Source organism: Dreissena polymorpha, chromosome 4 (genome assembly GCF_020536995.1).
Source record: "Dreissena polymorpha isolate Duluth1 chromosome 4, UMN_Dpol_1.0, whole genome shotgun sequence".
NCBI lineage: Eukaryota > Metazoa > Mollusca > Bivalvia > Myida > Dreissenidae > Dreissena > Dreissena polymorpha.
The window spans coordinates 72289639-72313186 of NC_068358.1; the positions used below are offsets into that span (position 1 = coordinate 72289639).

Sequence of the window (23548 nt, forward strand, 5' to 3'; positions counted from 1 at the left end):
ATAATAAATGTGTTTATGGTGTCAAAGAGAATTGTACCTCTGTCTTCCAAGATTTACTGAGTTATTGCCCTTTGTTTTTTTTACTCGAGTGTATACTTGAACTTAAATTCAGAGCATTTAGGGGGCATTTGTCACTTGAACTGGCCACCCTTAATTTGTTGTGCCAAATTCTTTGCAAGGCCGATCAGAATTTGTTGGTAGAATTGCTGTTAGTTTGATGTTGTGGTTGCTCATCCATATTGTTTCGTTGATTGCCTGTGTAGGTACAGAACCATGATCTCAGCTCTTTGCACGTGGACCCACGCACACAGGCACAGTATATGTTGTATATGCGCCTACAGCAGCAGCAGCAACATCAGCAGCAACATCAGCAGCAGGGGCCTGGTGGGGCCCAGCACTCCCCCACCCACACTCCCCATGGGCCCGTATTGGGTGGGCTCATGGGACACAATGACAGCCCACGGGTACCCCCGCCCCACTTGGGGCCACTTCCCAAAGTGTGTGTCACCTCGCACGAAAATGATTCTCCAGAGGTAAACAAGTCGTTCAGAGATTGTTTATGTCTGTCTTTAAACAAGGCTGCATATAGGAGTCGCACTGTACGCCTTTGCAAAAATTTCCATGACATATTGATGAAATGGATTTTGAAATAAATTTGCACAAATGTCCACCATCGCAAAACATCCTTTTCCTTACTTCTACTGTCAAGGTTTAGAGTTCAAAGGTCCCATTTGGCCATAAAACAGCTTAAAAATTCATTTCTAATCCATGACTATATATCTTGGCCCACATGCAAAGCATCATGCCTGTGACACTCCTCTCCCTACCTTAAAGGCTAAGGTCAAACTAAGAGTTCAAAGGTCATATTTAGTCATTGAACAGCTTGATAATGGGCTGTAACTTGTATTGCATTATGCTATTTTAAAACAACTTTCCATTAAATTACCTCAAAAGGAGACAGAATTTCTTGTAAAGAAATACATGTTGCCCTACTTCAGAGGTCAAGGTCACATTCCAAGGTCAAAGGTAAATTGATTTACATTTGTATAAAACTGTGACTCAAGGCGCTAACTCTGTTATTCATCATGCAATAAAAAAAAATGATGTACCACTATTAGGTCCACTAATGACTTCTCGTATCTATGACTTCTCATCTATGAGGAGACTAAGTGTTTGGTGTATCATCCATCTAATTACATGTACCTCAAAGGTCAAGGTCCCACTTTGAGGTAATGAGTAAAATTTTGCTAAAAACAGCTTGTTTTAACATAAGTAGAGTTTTGAGACAAAAGTGAAATGTGTGGGCATCTGTGCCCTGTGTACACATGTTTGGTTTCTTCCAATTATTATGTGTACATGTATTTTGATTGTTTCTGTACGAGTGGCAAATATTAATGTTTCTTTGGAATGTATTCTCCCATTTTAAAGATGTATTTATGTTTAGTGACATAATTGTATCAATTTATGTGCACATTTATGAAACCAATTTATTGTTTCACTGTGTTTAGAAGTATACATTGTATTTATAAAATTTGCTCCATTTAAAATTGTACTGTTGGTATTTGGTTAGAACTGTATATGTACTAATTTGTCTTTTTTATTTATTAATGATAAGTACTTTAAAGAAAAATCTTCCTCATTATAGTGTATATAGAAATTAGAATTATATTAAACATATAGTTTAAATATCAATTATTATTTGGGGCTGATCAGTTGTATGCTTATATGGATGTACCTGCATGATCTTTGCACGAATATTTGGTGTTGTTTTAGTGAATATCAAGTACATGGGGAAATATTGTTTTCAATTTTTAGTTAGGAAAACCTTTTATGGATTTGCTTTTCTCCTTATTTAGCTCGATTATTATATATGAAATATATATAGTGGAGCTATCCTACTCTCCCCGGCATTAGCGTTCCCGTTAGCGTTAGCGTGCAAATGTTAAAGTTTGCGTACTACCCCAAATATTTCCTATGTCCTTTGACATATTGCTTTTATATTTTGCATACTTCTTTACCAACATGACCCCAATCTATAAACAAGAGCAGACAACTGTATCAAGCATTTTGACAGAATTATTGCCCCTTTTATACTTAGAATATGCATATTATTGATAAATCTGTGTTAAAGTTTGCGTACCACCTCAAAATTTTCTATGTCCTTTGGCATATTGCTTTCATATTTTGCATACTTCTTAACCAACATGATCCCATTCTATAAACAAGAGCAGACAACTGTATCAAGCATTTTGACAGAATTATGGCCCCTTTTATACTTAGATAATTGAACATTTTGCTTAAATTGCCATAACTTCTTTATTTATGATCACATTTGATTTATACTTTGACAGAACAACACTTACCTGACATACCACAATGCACTCCACCCAAACCATCCCCCATGCCCCACCCCAGAACCCCCCCTCCCCCCCAAAAAAAAGGAAATATTTTCTTTTCCTTATTTTTGAAAGATCATCTATTAAATGACCACACACCCACATTATACCCCCCCCCCGCCCTCTCCATGATGGCTTACGTTATACTGTCAAGCACTTGAATAGTCGAGCGTGCTGTCCTCTGACAGCTCTTGTTAGCTCACCTAAGCACAATGTGCACATGGTAAGCCTTTTTTGAAAAACTTTTTTATCATTATTATATCAGTCCAACAGTTTACTTCTAAGCTGAAAATTGTGATTTAGGTGGTGGCATCATTTGTTAACACAACCTTTAATAGTAAAGATTTCAGCAAATTATGATAATCGTGATGCAATATTTTTCTTAACTTTTTTGTTGCAAGCAATCAGTCTTTTAAATTGTTTTTATACGCCCGTATAAAATACGGGACGTATAATGTGAAACCCCTTGGCGGGCGGGCGGCGGGCGGAAGGCATCACTTTGTCCGGACTCTAATTCAAATTGTATTCATCCGATCTTCACCAAACTTGGTCAGCAGTTGCATCTAGTTGATATCTAGGCCAAGTTCGAATATGGGTCATGCCGGGTCAAAAACTAGGTCATAGGGTCAATAAGTGCATTTTCAAAGGGGCCACTTTGTCCGGACTCTATTTCAAATTGTATTCATCCGATCTTCACCAAACTTGGTCAGCAGTTGCATCTAGTTGATATATAGGCCAAGTTCGAATATGGGTCATGCTGGGTCAAAAACTAGGTCATAGGGTCAATTAGTGCATTTTCAACGGCGCCACTTTGTCCGGACTCTAATTCAAATTGTATTCATCCGATCTTCACCAAACTTGGTCAGTAGTTGCATCTAGTTGATATCTAGGTCAAGTCCGAATATGGGTCATGCTGGGTCAAAAACTAGGTCAAAGGGTCAATTAGTGCATTTTACTTTGTCCGGACTCTAATTCAAATTGTATAAATCTTATCTTCACCAAACTTGGTCAGTAGTTGCATCTAGTTGATATCTAGGCCAAGTTCGAATATGGGTCATGCCAGGTAAAAAACTAGGTCATAGGGTCAATTAGTCCATTTTCAACAGCGCCACTTTGTCCGGACTCTTATTCAAATTGTATTCATCCGATCTTTACCAAACTTGGTCAGTAGTTGCATCTAGTTGATATCTAGGTCAAGTTCGAATATGGGTCATGTCGGGTCAAGAACTAGGTCATAGGGTCAATTAGTGCATTTTCAACGGCGCCACTTTGTCCGGACTCTAATTCAAATTGTATTCATCCGAAACTTTTAAACAACTTTTTATCCTGCGTCAAAGTGGTATGGGGGTATAAGTCACATTCAGTGACAAAGCTCTAGTTCAAATAGTTTTCATCCGATTTTCACTAAACTTAGTCAGAAGTTGTATCTAGACAATATCTAGGTCCAGTTCGAATATGGTAAAGTTATCAAGTTGTCCAAAACTTTCAAACGGGCGTATCTTGTGACAGTTTGGCACTCTTGTTTTTAAATAAACATAGGCTGACCAAATCCTCAATTGATTTCTATAGAGAGTAAAATAATTGTGTTGTTAACGTCTGCGCTTATAGCTTTAATTACCCAAAGCTATACAGTTAATTTTATGCGAGTAAAACAAAACAATGTTTCAATATAAAAAGTATTCTCTTTATGCAAAAAGAAAGGTACATGTATTGTTTGATTGCTTTTTTAACTTTGTATATTAACATGTTTTTTTATTCCCATCATCAGCTTGGCATGTTATTTTAAGCAGACGAAAGTATTAATTTTCAGTATGTTGCGTACTGAAATTTGTATGATTAATTCCTTGAAGAAACACATTATTTAAAAATAAATTTCAGGCCAACCTTTTTATGCTCCCCAAAAATTTTTGGGTAGCATATCGTTGTCACTTTGTCCTTACTTCCTTCCTTCAGTCACACTTTTGTTACAGTTTCTCAGAGGGCCTTCAATATTTTACGGATTTCTTACATATTTGGCATGTAGGTACCTTGCATGGACCTCTACCTTTTGATGAGGTTTGAGGTCACTGGGGTCAAGGACACCGAGGCTAATAATAGATTTTTTTAGTCACACTTTTGTTACAGTTTCTCATAGCGCCTACAATATTTTACTGATCTCTTATATATTTGGCATGTAGGTACCTTGTATGGACCTCTACCTTTTGATGAGGTTTGAGGTCACTGGGGTCAAGGACACCGAGGCTAATAATAGATTTTTTTAGTCACACTTTTGTTACAGTTTCTCATAGCGCCTACAATATTTTACTGATCTCTTATGTATTTGGCATGTAGGTACGTAGCATGGACCTCTACCTTTTGATGAGGTTTGAGGTCACTGGGGTCAAGGTCACCGAGGCTAATATTAGATTTTTTATGCCCCCTTTCGAAGAAAAGGGGGCATTTAGTGATCGGACTGTCCGTCTGTCTGTTTGTCTTTCCGTCACACTTTGCGTTTAGGTTTCGAAAATGCTCATAACTTCTATGTCCCTTGAGATATAACCTTCATATTTGGTATGCATGTGTATATGGACAAGGCCTTTCCATAGGCACAAAAAAAAATTACCCCTGTGACCTTGACATTGAACTTAGGGTCCGCGTTAGTTTTCGAAATCTGTGTTTAGGTTTCGAAAAATGCTCATAACTTCTATGTCTCTTGAGATATAACCTTCATATTTGGTATGTATGTGTATATGGACAAGGCCTTTCCATGTGCACACAAATTTTGACCCCTGTGACCTTGACCTTGAACTTAGGGTCCGCGTTAAGGTTTCGAAATCTGCGTTTAGGTTTCGAAAAATGCTCATACCTTTTATGTCCCTTGAGATATAACCTTCATATTTGGTATGCATGTGTATACGGACAAGGCCTTTCCATGTGCACACAAATTTTGACCCCTGTGACCTTGACCTTGAACTTAGGGTCCGCGTTAAGGTTTCGAAATCTGCGTTTAGGTTTCGAAAAATGCTCATACCTTTTATGTCCCTTGAGATATAACCTTCATATTTGGTATGCATGTGTATACGGACAAGGCCTTTCCATACGCACACAAATTTTTACCCCTGTGACCTTGACCTTGAACTAAGGGTCCGCATTTAGGTTTCGAAATCTGCGTTTAGGTTTCGAAAAAAGCTCATAACTTCTATCAAGCGTTTATAGGGGGCATAAGTCATCCTATGGTGACAGCTCTTGTTTTAGGTGGTTATTGCCCTTCGATAAGTATTATGACAATCAAAAGAATTTGATGTTTCTGTGATTGATCACAGGAACTTATTATCCGAAGTGTATGAAACCATGCAGTATCCTTCATGGTGGGCATACCTATAATGTCATATTGTTCCACTCCAGTGAGTTTTCAAGGAGTTATGGCCCCTTGAATAATAATTAGTTTCCACACAATTAACACATAGATTGACAAATCACATCATATGGGAGCATCCATCAGTTTCACTGATATTCTTGTCTCGAAAATGTAACTGGTCAACTGTCTCATGTCTCATTTACAGGTGAGCATGTCTCATTTCCAGGTGAACATGTCTAATTTACAGGTGAACATGTCTCATTTCCAGGTGAACATGTCTTATTTACAGGTGAACATGTCTCATTTCCAGGTGAACATGTCTCAGTACAGGAACAACATATCTGATGGCGGTGCGTGCCAGTCGCCCACGTCGCCCCACTCACAGTCCTCCTACTCCCCTTCCCAGTCTCCAGGCATCCCCCCAGGGTCATCATGGCATAACAACATCTTCGACGACTCTTATCATCTCCAACAGCAACAGACAAATGCACTGCAACAACAGTTTGAACATTTTAACATGGTGAGCTCGAGTCTTTGAATGCATGAGTTTTTAAAGCAGTGTTTGAGAGTGGTGCATTGTAGGAAATCTTTTCTGTCAGACCTTAAAAAAAAATAAATACCTTAATTAATAGATAGATATCTGAATAGAAGTTTTATGGGCTAACCCTATGATGCTGATGAGCAGCAAATGGCATAAAACCTGAGTTACTTGCAGACAGTTCAGTTTTTTGCTGGTTGCACATGGCTATTTTAACTTTGCTTCTTAGTGGGAAAGGGTTTAACAATTAAATTTAAGCTTCAAATATGTCCTTACTATGGTATGTTGTAGATATGCAAGATACTTGTCTTTCCTATTTTAATACACACTGCTGAGTTATTTGCCCTGAAAGGTGACAAAGGAGGGATTGGTCACGTTTGTTTCAAAGCTTTACTTTATTTTAATGAATGATTTCATGGGGTTACATTGATTCTGACATTCCTAATCAATTATCTACATAAATTGTGACATTATGAGCTGTAAACATTATGCATTTATTGGAATTACTTAAACTATACGCTGAAGCATCAAATAGAAAATGATACACAATCTGTAAGTTATCTTGCATACATGTATATCTGGCAGTTACTCATTGACCAGTAAATAAAACTTGTCAAAACCATAAAAGATACTAAAAGCTTTGAGTGAAATTCATGAAATCATATTTCCTTAATTTACTCTTCACAAACAAAGGTTTAGGACTAAATCCTTTAAATCGTTTAATGTTATAAATGAGCCGCACTTGAAGAAAATGGGGCTTAATGCATGTGTGTAAAGTGTCAGCCCAGATTTGCCTGTGATGTCTGCTCAGGCTTAATGCATGTGTGTAAAGTGTCAGCCCAGATTTGCCTGTGATGTCTGTCAGCCCAGATTTGCCTGTGATGTCTGCTCAGGCTTATCTGGTAAACACTTTCTGCTTTTATGGATTTTCTTTTTTAAAGGATAGCTCTCTAAACGAAAATCCAGTCTCAAGATTTAAGTTCCTGATAAGCCTATGCAGATTGCACAAGCATTAATCCCCACTTTACCAAAGTGCGGATCTAACAAATAAAATTTCCCATTGATCAAGTTGTTGAAAACACTTCATTAATGTTATACTTGCTGTTGTTAGCAGCATCAACCCATCAGCACTAGTAGCAGCATAGCGCAGGGTTCCAATGGGGGGATGATAGTGTCGAGTGCATCTTCCTCCCAGCCCTACTCTCAGGCCAACAACAGTGGGATGGCAGACTACAATCAAGCCAACAGTCTCCAGTACTACATGGAGAACAACTTTAGTCTGAGTCTGACCCACATGAACAACACCATCACCAGCTCAACAGCGGGGACTAAGATACCTGATATTGTGTTTTCAGGTTGGCATAGTGAGTTGCCCAAGACAAATAGTGTACCTATAGTTCGCATGTGGTTTTCAAAATACTGTAAAATCAATATTATTCATGGGACATTGATTTTAGTTGGGTTCACTGATCCGCAAATTTAAAACTAACACATTGGAAAATTACCTATACACATTCATCTTTTTTTCCTAATTTCAGAAGTTTATGTGAACACGAAAGTCATTTTGGAAAAACCACAAAATTTTATTCCAACAAATATTAATGATTTTTCAGTATTTTGCAAAATTATTTATGAGAATATATATTGTTTAGATATTTAAAACATTTTGGGTTGATTGTCACCATGTATTTAATTATAATGCACGGTTCTGAGTGAACAATGTATTGTTTAAAACGTAATTCTTTAAGTAATTTATAAAACTGTTAATTAAATCATGGAAATGTTGCAGCATATAGACAGGCAATCTTTATTCTTTTATTCCCAGGTATGGGGGATGGTTCGTTCGATGCGGACCTGTTTGGGAGTGTTTCAGACGAGGCGCTCAAAGATGGCCTGGTCCCGTTGGACCTTGACGGGCTCCAGATGCTGACTGACCCGAGCATGATCACCGACCCGGACACAGAAAACTCCTTCAAGCTTGATCAGTTGTAGGACTAGTCCCAACCAAGCAAACGAACAAATACAAAAAAGCGGAAAGTGTTGTCCCTGATAAGCCTGTGCAGACAGTACATGCTAATCTGGGACAACACTTTATGCACATGCATTAAACTCCGTTTTTCCCGCTAAAGCGCATGGATGGTTTCCTAGAGGGAGTTTTAGCTTGTCAAGCCTTGGGGCTGTGGACTCAGCAGGTGCTTGGAGCATGATGTGAATGAATTTATCACCGAGCAACTCGTGTTGGGACGTTTTATATAAATCTTAGTGAACCTTTTGCTTCTCAAAATTGAAACATTTTATGTGTGAACTTGCATACATATTGCAAATGGCAGCCCACTGCTTTGATTCATTGACATATGTGTGTGTGAACTCTTTGTATTGCTTGTATGAATCAATAGCAAAATATAACATAGTATTGAATGGTGGCTGATTTTTCTCAAGATTGCTCAAAGAAGGAGGGAATTATATAAGACATGCTACCATGCTAAAGAACCGAACAATACAAGGACTGTGTGTGTCTGAAATTGCTCCAAGGATAATTGTGAAGCTTGATCTTGTTCACTGTAAAGAATTTTATGAAAAAGGATTGAAGGGTGACTGGATGCAAACAGAATTGGACTGTATCTGTTTTGACGAACCCATAATGACAGGTCACATTTCCTGGTTTGTGGTTAAGTTCAGGTTGCAGCTATGCTCTTGTTAATACATTTTTAAATACTTAAGCTGTTTCAACTGCAACTTGGAATAATTTGAAAAGATGAAATATGAAAACATACACACCATAAGGGGTCTTAATAAGCTTCACAATTCACTATGGTTATTATTATTTCTTATAATTTGTTTGCTGTATGTTGGTCTGTCTGGCTGTCCGTTCACAAAAACTTAAATAACCATGTTAAAGGGTTAACATTTTATTTAGTTGGTTACTTTATGGCTAAATGTTAGTGATGATGAAACATGCCCATTTTCACTGCAAGGCCTTAACTTTCAGGGTTGTGAGGTCTGGTTACTTTCACTAAAAATAATACTAGATGCTGTAATAACTCGAGAAAGAACATGCCATATGATAATGATTTTTGAAAAACTTATTTCGAGCAATGTGAGAATGTGCAACATGTTTTCACTAGATGTTTACAATCTGCTAAATGTTGTTTTTTTTATCCTGAAAACTACTCAGACAAATGCACATTCTATTCGATTATAATATGGTAGGCATGTACAGGTAAGAGTTTCTACCTGTTGTGGACTCTGGTATTGGTGTCAAAGCCACGCTTATCTTCAACAAAGGTAAACATGTGGGTTTTTGTTTAGGAATATGTTTATCACAATATAGGGTAGGCAAAGGTTGATGGTACATATGCTGAAATGCTGAAAACACACCGGTGTCTTGTTTTGCCAAAGAATTGCTTTTCACCAACTTGTCTAGAAATATTGTGCTAAAGTATAACTATAGTACCAGTGCAACATATGCCTCTTAGTTTATGGATTTGGGGTGAAAGTTGAGTGAATTTTTTTTTTAGTAAAAGTGAGTAGTTAATAAGTTGCTGAAAGTGTCAAATCCAAAAAGGTCCTCTAAGTTTGCTTTCCATAGTGTGTATTGGAAAGGGAGTTACGGACAAGATTCATAAATTAGCTTTGTCTTTACACTTATGTGTTCATGTATAGCCTTTGTGGATGTAGTTGACATGTTTACTTCTCCTTAACCCCCTAACATGGTAGCCATGTGAGATACTTTTAAAAATGCTGCAGAATAAATCAACTGCCAGAGTTGTCATTTACTTCATCAACATCCATGTCTATTTTTGTAATTTACTGCTTCCAAAAAGAGTCATTCTTCTACTGTAATCTTATGACGTCTCTTTAAAACTTTACTGTTATAGGCTTAGACGTGAAAATGATTAAAGATTATTTTAAAAACTAAATAATGTATGTTATTGATGATTTAAGTATGTTGGTTATATCTTTTTTAGGTATGATTTCTCAGATGAATGTATAGCATATTTTATGGTTTGATTATATATTTATTGGAATGTTTTACACAAGAAGTGCTATTTTATTTCAAATAACAAAAGGTTTTAGATAAGAAAAAAAAGAAGCAAATATTTAAGAATGTTTATATATTTAAGAAAATGTTATTGTTTAAGAACGTGTGGTAAAATACATTTTTTTGTGTAATATGTTAAATATGGCAGTTGTAACTGTTTATATTCATGTTCACGATATGATTTTATTACATGTATTAACATAGATATGGACTGAGCTCTATGAAAAAGGGGTTTAATGCATGTGTGTAATGTTTCGTCTCAGATTAGCCTGTGCAGTCTGCACAAGTTAATCAGGGACAACTTTTTTTGCTTTTATGATATTTTTTGTTTAAAGAAAGTCTCTTCTGAGTTAATGTTGAAAGTGTTGTCCCTGATTAACCTTTGCAAACTGCACAGGCTAATCTGGGACAATACTTTATGAACATGCATTAAACCCCCTTTTCACAGAGCACAGTCCATATGGTTTGTTAAGTGGTGGTGTGTAACTTAATTTAAGATAAGAAGTGGTAAATCATTTTGAGTAACATGTTAGGCTAGATAAATTGTTTTCTGAATATATACCACTGTCATTCGTTAATGGGTCTTAAGCAATATGCATCCAAGGTAGCTCCAGACAAGCCAGCGCAACTGTGCAGTCTGGTCTGTAGCTGCCCTGTCCAGAAATGAGACCACAAAACCTTGTGTGACTTTATAGCGGAGAGTAACTCCTTACCAGACTGACATTGTGCATGCTGCTCTGATGCTACTTTGGCAACATATGGCATAAGACCAATTTTCGCATTACCCAGCTTTCCTTTGTTGGTCGCTGGCCTTGCTTAATTTTAATTGCAACTTTGCTATATTTGCAATTCCACATTTTGAAGTAAATTCAGAAAATCTTATGATAATACAAATATTTTTGATAATTTTGATTAGAAAAATACTTTATGTAGAAAATTACTTTATTACCGGTACTCGATTTGAACTCTACAGAAATATTTCACTGCCTCTGTTGAAAAACAAGCAAAAAGATGTTAAGTTCACAATATGAACATTGTTTTAATTGTGCAGTGAAATATCTGATCATCATTGTACTGTTTCCCAGTGACCAAGTCATTCATTCATAGCCTGGCTTACCCCTAGTTTAAAGGAGAATATTCTAGTCATCATTACCTGTCATCATGTTGTGCTGTCAGTTAGTCTCTCTGCAGTTTGTCTGGACCAGATTCTGGACAGTAGAGAACTTCATGTGAACATTTCTCTGTTCTTTCAGGAGAAATGTGTTTCTTCCTAAATTGAATGTTCTGCTTATTTAGTTTCAAATATATATATTATTTGCAATTTTGATTTGAAATACTGTTTGTGCCGTGTTTTTTGGAAATGTAACTTAATGTGTTTGTGCCAAGTATCATCTCAGATAAGCATGTGCAGTCCGCACTTTCTGCTTTTATTGCATTTTTTCGTTTAAAGGAAATCTCTTCTCATGGAAAATCTGGACTATGAAGAAAGTGCTGTCCTTTATCAGCCTGTGCAAACTGCCCAAGTTAACCTGGGACAACGCTTTACGTGAATGCATTAAGCCCTGTTTTCCCAGTTTGCTGCTCATGTTTATTCCAACGCGGAATGTGAGGCATTAACCCTTTGCATGCTGGGAAATTTGTCGTCTGCTAAAATGTCGTCTGCTGAATTTCTAAAATAATCATTTTCTTCGATTTTTTTTCAAAGAATACTATCAGAATAGCAAACAGTTTGGATCCTGATGAGACGCCACGTTCTGTGGCGTCTCATCTGGATCCAAACTGTTTGCAAAGGCCTTTAAAATTCGGTTCCCGCACTGAAAGCGTTAAGTATTGCACTTGTTTGTCCATCTGTGTGTCCATCTGTATTTCCATATGTCATGAAGCATGGTTTTGAATTTCTAATTGTTGGATCTCGCTAAAAATTTCAGTTGAAAGAACTTAATTTGCTCAGGATGGTTAAGAAGTGATTCGGGCAGCAACTTTTGTTTGCCAGAATTGTTTTTCCACCATACAATTTAAAGTTGCTTGAAGCTAGTGTATTTGACCTCTCTTAAATTTCTGGATGGATCTCACTTAAACTTTTGCAATTCAATGACCTTTATTTTTGTAAATGATATAAGAAAATCATTTAGGCTGTGACTATTTTGGCAGAATAATGATCATTTGTCTGCTTTTGTACTGAACAATGTTTAGTTCCAGCCTTTTGTGTTTTCAATTATTCTGTAAATACTTAGTGGATCTCACTCAAACTGTTTGCCGTTTAATGATTTTAATTTGTAGATGAACGTAAAGAAAGGACTTTTGGTTGCAAGAGTTTGGGCAGAATTATGGCTCTTTGTCTTTTTGTCTTCTGGACAACATAAAGAGGATTTGTCTATGTCCAAACATGTGTTTTGGGGGCATTAGTGTCTGTAACACATTTCTATCTGATACTAAAGTTATTGTTGAAAAAAAAACAATTAAGAATTGCTACAATTAGAACAAGAATAATGTTTACAATGAGACATACCATGATATTCGCTTTGCAATAGATCTCTCTTTAGATGCAGTTGTTGTTCTTTTTTTAACCATGCGTAGTGGAACTTTAATGTTATGGATGTTGACAAGGTTCTTATAAAGTATGTGTTTATGAATATTGAATGGCACTTCATTATTGACAGCAGTCAACTTGTGCAGTAATCTATTACTGTTGTAAACATCGTTTGTTACATGTTTGTGTTGTTTTGTTTTTCACATTTTATATACTGTGTTTATGTTAATATTACACATTTATTGTAATATTTTATAAGATGTTTTTTTTAGATTTTAAAGTATGTGAAATTCTACATTTGTATTATATTCAGTGTTTCTGCATAGTATGTTGTATTGAGTCATTTTTCCATTCCATTTTGTTGTGCAAAGATTTTCATTAATATTTAGGAGTGTCTTGAAGTTGTTTGAATGAAAACATTATGGTTTATGCTTTTAACTAATCCTTTGCATTTTTGGGGCAACATTATATTTGAAAAAATTATTTTGTGCAATGTCTAGATTAAATATGTAATTAGTTGATTGACTACACAATAGATACATGTGCAATGAAAAAACAATTGCGGTTTATTCACCAGTCTTAAAAATCTCTTTTAATAACGATGATTAAAATAAAAGTTACATCTTTTCTAACCATAAGTATGTAAAACTATTCAAGGCATGGACTTCACAGGTGTAGTAGTGCACAAAAACACTAGGAAGATCTGTCACATGTGTGTTCCTTTCACAAGCGTTTGATTTCTGTTTGACTGAAATTTTGCATTTGTAGGGACCTTTTGTGTGATTTTGATGCTTTATTGTACCAAAAAATGTTATTTGCACAGTTAAATATAATGTTAGTCCTAAACATTGATAAATGGGTACCTACACTGAACTAGTCATTGGGACAACTGATGATTTTATGCACCCCCTCTCCCCTTGAAGAAGGGGCATCGAGCAGTTGCTCTGCTGGTCTGTGTATCTGTACGTCTCTCTTTATGTCTGTGAAATTTCTTGTATCAGCAATAACTGTACATTATATTTATGGATTTTGAAGTAACTTTCACAAATGTCTATCATCATGAAACGATGTATCTCCAGTGGAGCTCTAGACCCTGCCCAGTGGAGCTCTAGACCCTGTCCGCTAACGAGCACATGTAAGCCATTCTGTCTTTGTAGTGACCAGGGTAGCGTAAAAGCTAGGCTATGGAGGCCGGTCTGGAGCTATGATGGCTGCATTTTGCAAAAGACCCATTTTCAAACGATGCAACTTACATATTCTTTTACTATATTTTTTTAAACTCCAGAAAAAAGTAATAGATTATATTTGTAGTGCTCTGTTGTAGAGGACTCTGGCTGTCAGTGTGGTGACATAAAAATTTACCTTTATGATTATTACAAGTTGTCACAATGAACTTTTTAATGAGACACTTAAAAGATGCAAATTACAAGGCCTATGTTTGTTGAATTCAAAAACAACATCTCCATTCAATGTAATGCCCAGAAAAAAATAATCTTGTTTTTAAATAATTAATGGTTATTTAATGTTTTGGCTTCTGAAATACTAGGTGAGTTAAAATGATAACTTTATTGTGGCTGGAACCAAGTTAACCATATTCTACATCTAGTGACTAGATTATATTTTCTTATTTTCGAAATTTAAAGTGTCAGTCAGGTTTATTATCCCCCGCCAGAGGTTTAGGGATATTGTTTTGGCGTTGTCCGTCTGTCCATCCTTCCGTCCTGCACTTTTGTGTCCGGAGCATTATCTTGAAAGTGCCTGGATTTCATTGAAACTTGGTACGAGTATATATATGGATAAAAGGATGTTGCACGCCAAATGGCATTGTAAACCATCTGTTAATAACAGATTTATGGCCCTTTGTATCTTGAAAAAATTCTTTTTTATTGTCCAGAGCCATATCTTGGAAGTGCTTTGGTGGATTTCATTGAAACTTGGTATGAGTATATATATGGATAAGAGGATGGTGCACGCCAAATGGCATTGTACGCCATCGGATATAAAGGGAGTTATGGCCCTTTGTATCCTGAAAAAATGCTGTTTTGAGTGTCAAATATAACACTTTTGTGTCCAGAAGCATATTGGTGGCAGATATAAATTCAATGGATTTGCTTGTTGTCAATGCCTCTGCTGATGTTTCAATGGTGAAATTATCTTGTTTTATTCTTTGGCTGTTTAAGCAGATACAACATTTATCGCACCACATTAAAAATATCTAGTAAAGCTCACACCAAAATATTTGCATTAGAAAAGTTATACATGAAGTTTATATGTTAAGCAATAAAAGCCTCCTCTTTGTATCTTATATAATTATGCTCCCGGTAGGGTGGCATATAGCAGTTGAACTGTCCGTTAGTCAGTATGTCAATATGTGTGTATGTCTGTCTGTCTGTCCGTCCAAAAAAACTTTAACATTGGCCATAACTTTTTCACTATTGAAGATAGCAATTTGATATTTGGCATGCATGTGTATCTCATGGAGCTGAACATTTTGAGTGTTGAAAGGGGAAGGTCAAGGTCATCTTTTAAGGTCAAATGTCAAATATTTGGCGTCTGTCCGTCCGAAAACTTTAACATTGGCCATAACTTTTTCAATATTGAAGATAGCAACTTGATATTTGGCATGCATGTGTATCTCATGAAGCTGCACATTTTGCATAGTGGAAGTTCAAGGTCAAGGTCATCCTTCAAGGTCAAAGGTCAAAAAAAAATCATGGCAGCGTTTTCATGAAGCTGCACATTTTGAGCGGTGGAAGTTCAAGGTCAAGGTCATCCTTCAAGGTCAAAGGTATTTTTTTTAATTTAAAGCGGTGTTCTCATGAAGCTGCACATTTTGAGTGGAAGAAGTTCATGGTAAAGGTCATCCTTCAAGGTCAATTTCATCCTTCAAGGTCAAAGGTAAAAATATAAATGAATTCAACGCAGCGTTATCATGAAGCTGCACATTTTGAGTGTAGGAAGTTCAAGGTCAAGGTCATCTTTCTAGGTCAAGGTCATCCTTCAAGGTCAAAGGTATTTTTTTTTTTTTCAAAGCGGCTTTCTCATGAGGCTGCACATTTTGAGTGGTAGTTAAAGGTCAAGGTCATCCTTCAAGGTCAAAGGTAAAAAAAATATTTATTTTTTTCAAAGCGGCGCAATAGGGGGCATTGTGTTTCTGACCAACACATCTCTTGTTTTAATATATATTTCTGCTGAATATTTATTTGCTATATATGTGTCAGACTCGATTGTTGTTGTTGGTTCAATGAATAAAGGGATTATGCTTGCAAAAAAAGGGAGCTCGTTTGGTAGTGAAAAAATTTGCAGCTTCGCTTGAAAATGGATGTAATGCCATATGCAACAGTACAGATTCAGATCATTCACACTTTCTAGTCTTGATCTACTCTGTCCGCTAAAGTCTTAGCAGGTATCTTGGTCATATGCGGAACATTATGACTCCTCATCACATTTTAAGGATGTCAAGGTTTGTCTGCTCACCATACCAGATAGGTGGAGTTTTCTGTGGGTACTCCAGCTTTCCTATACTACTCAAGACCTCATCAAAATTGAACAATCTTTCAGTAACTAGGAAATAGCTTGAAGTTGCAGCTATAATTCAAAATTTGTCGCTACTTTTGTTTGTCTAGTAAGTTGATTAGGTAGAAGTGCTGGACCACACTCAGGGTCCACATGTAATGTAGCCTCTGGAAAGGACCTCATAAACTTTGAAATACACACACACACATGTCTGGAGCTACACTGTTTGGATATGTCATAAGACCTATTTTCCCTTGACGTCGCTCATCCTGGCTCCTTGCTACAATTTATGGCCTATTTCTAGTTATGAGTTTATTTATTTTTTATCAGTAAACTTGTTAATTATCATAACTTTATTTCAACATTTTTTTATGTAAATTTCAGATTTGTTTTGACAATATTTTTAAAGTTCCACAAGATCTTAGTAAACTAAGTGCTTTTTACTTCAAACATTGAGGCATGTTCATATATCAGTTGTTTTGCCTGAATCATGGCCTTGTGTGTTTAAATTCATATTTTATATTGTGCCAATGTGCATTTGTTGAACTACAACAAGCTGTCAACCTTATTTCCCATTTGTATGCGTTTGTATGAATGATGGACATATATATATAATGTATTGTTGTAGTATTTTACACGCTGTTGATTGCCGTTTTAATATGACTAACTGTTATTGAATGACGCTGGTGTTTTTCTTCAATTTACTTGACATCTTTCATTATTGTACATCCGCATGTAGATCTATTTCTTAATAAAACAATTTTAAATGTTCATCATATTTTTTCATTACTTGTCCGTTGTGTTAGTGAAGATGCTGTGCAAGAGCCAATATTATAACTATTCTTAAGAGCCCTAAAAATAACAAATAAATTATAATCCCCTCACTCCCTTTAGAAAAAGTTGGTCTGGGACACAACTTACACATATAGCACTACCGAAATTACCCGGTATTATATAATAAAGTGTACGAACGGAATTGACATTTTAAATGCTTGTATCTAATGTTCTTGAATGTTTCTTTGTATTTAGCCGATATAAATACATCTATTCTTATCTTAAAGTGTTCTTTGATCGTCACCAAACGTTTTATACCAGATTGATCTTGCCAGCATCAAATGACGTCACGTCAGTCGATACTTGTTTTCGTGAAATAGTAACCATGTTTTTGTCCAGCCCGCTTTCAGAAACCTCTAATTGCACATAAAGTATCGAGTTTATGTGCGTGCGTACATACGTCCGAGCTTGTTCTTACTGTAGTTTTGTCATTTATCGTAGTTTTATAAAATAACTGAAATGGTCAATATCGTTAGATGTATCGCGAGTCGAACCCGTATACATGTTTAAAAGTTCTAGATCACACTAAGAGGTTTAAAGTAAGATTTTACCATGAAACAGCTTTTCCGGACTGAAACATTGTCGTTCATCGCGCACTTTTAGTATATTTACCACTAATGACCATCACGAGGACTCCATAACCCAACCTTTAAGTACACACCTGAAGGCAAAAGGTTCAAATATGGGAAGAAAACAGTTTGTCCCAACTGTAATTGGTTCTTTATCATGCAATTTAAATAACATACCACACATGTCCAGCATTAGAAGATGGGTGTTCACATGTAGCCCCAAATGCCGAGGTCAAACTTCCACTTAGGTTACATTTAGCCATAAAACTGGTTTACAACTTTTCCGCTCTGTAACTTTATCATTCGTCTTGGAATGTTTAATTAGTTCACACTTATGCTCACCATGCGGATAAGGTAAGTTACCTCTTAGGTCCATGTCAAGGTCATACTAAAGATCAAACCTGTGCATGAAAGAGCTTGCTAATTGATTACAAGCATCATTGACATTTAACTCAATATGTTGCCGATAATACGGTAATCTCATTTGTAGTTAAAATCGTGATGAAACAACTGACATTGACATACCTTTTTATACTCGTCCTACAGATTCTTTAGTCAGCTCCCTAGAGACTTTCTGTCCAACAACAACATTGAAATCGTTTAGTAAATATCGAGCTATATACAACACTATTGAAATCGTTAAGTTAATATCGAGCTATATAAAATTCGTGTCAGATTCCATATAAATATATGAGTCGCGTTCTGAGAAAAATGGGCATAATGCATCTGCGTAAAGTGTCGTCCCAGATAAGCCTGTGCAGTCCGCACAGGCTAATCAGGGACGAAACTCTCCGCCTTTATGACCTTGTTCGTTTAAATGAAGTCTCTTCTTAGCAAAAATCCAATTAAGGCGGAAAGTGTGGTCCCTGATTAGCCCGTGCGGACTGCACAGGCTAATCTGGGACGACACTTTAAGCACATGCATTATGCCCCGTTTTCTCGGAATGCGACTCATATATATGACACTTGATAACAAGAAATATCTTTTAAAAAGATATACGGCGTTGATTGTGGTTGTGGTCGATGAAAGATAAAGAGTTATTTACATGCGACACAAATGCCTTTATCTGTGCAGTTCTTGGCAGCGTCACATGCAAATCAGTTACGTTGGGCCAGATTGCGTGGCTTATTTCGCATAATTAGATATTATTGACCATATATGTATAAATATAGAACAGATATACACAAGAAAAATGGAAATTAAATGAAAATATACGGGTCAATGACCACACACAAATAAACCGACATCTAATTAATTCATTTTATTATATCACTCATCACCCCCTGTACGTCGATAATCCAAACTAAGTTGGATAATTCAAACTGAAGAAAAAACTGTCGGCCGAAACTGAAACTGAAAGTTAGGTGATTATTTTATCATTTCTGCTAATTTAGTAACTATAAGGACGTAATAGTTCTACACATGTGATAATGAATGTCTGACACATACATGAGTTTTGAGTTGTGCAATGATTTAATAGTTTTCTAGTAAAAAACGATAAATTTGTCTTCGGGAAATGCTAATTTTCACGAAATGCGACCTACCGGTATGTGTTGAATTATTAACACGTCAATTGGCAAAAGAGCGAACGAAACTGTAACAGAGATATGCAAAATTATATCATGAATGTCCTATAAAAAATTTACTTTTAACACCTAGTGTGTTTCTGTGTTAAAATCATGTGTTTGCAGGGCGGGTATAACAGTTCATGGATAAATCCAAACTAATATGAAAATTTCTGTGGATAATAACCAAACTCAAAATGGATAATTCACAAACTGCAATGTATTGAACATGTTTTCCAAACACAGATTAGGCCACAACAAATTAATGATTTGTTCTACGGATTTTTGCTTTCCAAAAATGGAGCGAGCGAGCAAAATAAAAATAAATTTATTTTTATTCTATTTTTTGTTAAATCACAGGCGAGCGAAAGGCGAAAAATAAAAAACACATTATGTATTGTCAATGTAAATTGATATGTTTTCCAAACAAATGCAAAATACCAGTACAAGATCATTTAGAAGTAATAATTGAGTTTAAGCCCTTATCAAATGTTTGTAAAAATAAATAAAAACAGTCTCTAATAGCTGTTCTGCTTACTCACACCAGGTAGTTATTACTTAAATTTAAAATTGTACATGTAGGTTTCATTATCAAAGTTATATAAGAAGCTTGTTTTTCTGTCAAGCTGATGGTTAAATAACATGACAAATAAATAATACAATAAATATCAAGCATAAGCAGTGATTTTTCTTCGCGTCATATTTTACAGCATGTGCCTTTTTGATTGGGGATAACGTGCGATAAACCATTAAATTGAGAATATTGAATCATTATTATTATTATTATTATAGATAACAGTATACCAATTGTTAATAAGTGCATGTTTAACTGCTTTCTAAAATGTATATTATAAAGTGCTAGGGCATTAAACTGCTGTATGATAAACTCAATAAACCAATTGAGTTTACTCAAAAAAAAAAGACTTATTTTTTGGAAATTTTGGCGAGACTTTTTAAAGAAAAAAAGTTACTTTTTGAGAAACAGCTTTATTACAATTTTCAATTTGGACACAGCCTATACGAGTCTGTAATTTGTGGCAAAAACACTGATACGAAATATCTCGAATTTGTATTTATTCTAAATATCATAGGTTATGGTATTATAAAATACTAAATGCATTACTTTCGTTATTTTAGCACTATTAAAATTAGAAATGAGAAGTTTAAGTTTTGTAAAGTAAAAAAAAACATAACTTCCTAATGAAAGAAAAATAAGAAACGGGTAGTTAAAGTTTTGTATTTTCTTATAAAAAAAGTCAATCAAATTCCAGTAAAGTTGTTTAGGTCCAGAAAGTTTCTTCACTTTCTTACTTATGTTAAATTTATGTTTTAGGGGCATAATGTACACCTTGCACTTAGCCATCAACAGTTTGAACTAGTAGATAGGTGGCTCGTACAATTTATATCATACTCGACATGTTTTCGTCCAGTTCAACACTCCTTTGCATGTTAATTTTTAATATTTTAACTTAATCAATACCAACAAGTTTATTTGCAGATTTTTACCAATCGAACGCATACCGGCGACATTTGACATCCTGATGTAGATCCGGTTGAAATTATAAAATAACTCAAATCATCTTTGATGCAATGACTCATTGCCACGGGGGAAAATTAACATTTCTATTTGTGTCTTTTGCCGACATGACAAGACAGACGAACGCTGCAATTTGTTTTATCCATAAACCAATCTAATAACGCAAAGTGTAATAACACTCTAGGCCTATGTCGTAAAATACGTAGGCTAAATAAAACTAAATCATTTAAATAGGTGCGCAGCAAATTTTTTGATGCGGGCGCAAAATAAAAATAAAAATATTTTTATTCAGTTTTAAGATTTTTAGGTGCGGCGAATCCATCGAACATTTAATCAATTTGTTGTGGCCTTAGATATTACTCTTTGAAAACAACTTATTTATAACACAAAACTCACACGATGTGTATAATGGAATATAAAAAATACTTTCAACGAATATCAACATTCATTTATTTGTTATTAGTGAAATTAATTGCAACAGAACTTGCATATATGTTCAATTGAGATTAGAAGCAAAATAAGCATGCGAGATTTGCATTCCACGTACACAGAGATGCCATAACACGTGTTCCATGTCATTTTGGATAGCATGAAAAGCATAGAAATGTAAAAATGTCCCTACTAATTATTGAATCACTTGATTTAAAGGGATTTAAAGGGATTCGAGTTGAAGCTGCATGTAAGAGTGGCACTTGCCCCGCTGATTCTTGTATTTGTTACCATATTTGAGGTTTCGAATATTGCTTTAGGCTTAACTGATCTGATTCATTATACATTATGTCAGAAAGATTGCATCGAATGGCACACAAATATTCAAGGGGCATATCGACGGCTAGTATAGCATTTTATTTTCCGAAATATATTTACACACTGAACAAAACATATTTAATAATTTCTCTATACACAGACATAGATATTAAAAATCTTCTGTAAATTATGTATTTTAATAATAATAAAAAAAGTTTTTCCCGTGACCCTGTTCGCCGGCGCGGGAAATTTGAAGAAGTAGTGAAATATTTACTAGTTAATTGTACAGTATCCCGCTTTTCTATCCCGCTATTCGCATGCTCACTGACAATAAACGACCTTTAATGGTTTAGCATAGAAAGCTTGTGATAACCTAATTTGCCGGTTGTTTCATCTAAGGTAAGTTCTCTATTTATTTTTTTTTATACGTAATGGTTCGTTGTGTTATGGATAAGTATTTATTTCACGCATTTAAAGCGAGATTATACGATTTTTATATGTGTTAAATAATAATATATTGATAAAATATGTAACAATAACACAAAAAAGGCAAGACAAATTATACATTGAAGACGAATTTCATAAAATGCAGCAAAGATAAATTAGCGCCCCGAGCCGAGCCGAACATATATGTTCGTGTATCGTATGAATAGATATCGTTGCAGGAATTTACAAAGAACCGTTAGACTAAATTTAGATTCACATCGTACATGCATGATTTACATGCTGGCGAATTCGACTGTACAGACATTTTCGATTTCAGAATTGAATATCTGGCTTATTTCGCATTTTTCGACACATGTTCTTCATAACTTTTATTTTAATTTATATTGAAATATATGTTTAATAAGTTGTTTACAAATTTTATATAAAATATTAAGTATTTGACAAAACCGTACAATCTCGCTTTAAAGGACTCTGTACAATAATAACATCTGTAGTTTTCCATTATCTTCTGTTTTACCTGAAAAGCAAACAAAGTCATTTTAATGATGATTGTTTAACTATGTGCTAAAATGCTTTTGTTGTCAGCAACTAAATAAATCTCGAAATATTTTTACAAGAGTGGTCATTTAACATAGATCTTGACATAAAGACATCTTGCAGTTTGGTCATTATCCATCAACTTCCACATATAAGTTTGGAATTATCCATACACTAGTTTGGTCATTATACAATTTGTATATTCTTGTCCTAAACAAATAAGAATATATTGCGTTTTAGAGCATTTACGCCATTCAAATTTTTTACATACATATATGAAAGGTTAATACATAAGTCCAAGCATTAAAACATTAAAAACATTCGATTATAATTGTTTTTGGCCTAAAACTTTCGACAGTTTCATTTACTTTTTCCAGATTTTCAAACATATTCATTTTATTTCGACGTAATTGTTTTAAATTGTTATGGGTTTATTAGCGCATTGTATCCGGCAAATTACATTTTACCAAACAGAAACGTTTACTATGTCACAACTATATCGTAAATAAACGTGTTCTTACAAATAAATGACTGGAGTCTTTATTTCTGTCGACATTTTTTCTTCAGTTTGAATTATCCTTCTAAGTTTGGATTATCGACGTACAGGGGGTGCTCAAGTGCAGTTCAACACTCTACTACCACATATCATGCTGGGTATTCATGTGGTAAATTGCTGAAAAGTTGATTGTTAATTTCTTTCTTTTAATTGCTGATTAGTAACATATTTATGTGAACATTTGTTATGTGATTTACAATGATGAAGTTGGTATTTGGTGTAAAAATTAATGTTTTTTCCATGAAATTTCCAAGCTAGAAAGGTTGGGGTTACAATCATGACAGTACTTAATAAATATACATGTACATTTGTATATAGCAGCTTATCATTCTATTATTATAAATCATCAAGAACTCTATAAAGTTTATGTGGCATGCTATATACAGTATGCTATCT

The 23548-nt window shown here is 35.1% G+C and overlaps 1 protein-coding gene and 1 long non-coding RNA gene across 7 annotated transcripts in view; both read left to right on the forward strand.

Annotated features, from left to right (window-relative positions):
• LOC127876217 (CREB-regulated transcription coactivator 1-like) overlaps positions 1-17130 on the forward strand; it is a 54287-nt gene extending 37157 nt beyond the window's left edge. For 4 of the 6 annotated variants that reach the window (XM_052421265.1, XM_052421268.1, XM_052421269.1 and 1 more), the window contains 4 exons: positions 264-533; positions 6044-6253; positions 7383-7635; positions 8097-17130. In XM_052421265.1, coding sequence (XP_052277225.1) covers positions 264-533; positions 6044-6253; positions 7383-7635; positions 8097-8263 — 900 coding nt within the window. In that variant the 3' untranslated portion in view covers positions 8264-17130. The remainder of the gene's footprint in view (positions 1-263; positions 534-6043; positions 6254-7382; positions 7636-8096) is intronic. The other 2 variants (XM_052421267.1, XM_052421266.1) reach the window with 2 other exon arrangements.
• On the forward strand, positions 2527-3323 carry LOC127876221 (uncharacterized). The gene is made up of 2 exons (XR_008047739.1): positions 2527-3013; positions 3170-3323. It is a non-coding gene; the product is annotated as an uncharacterized LOC127876221 (long non-coding RNA).
• Positions 17131-23548: the final 6418 nt, after the last annotated feature.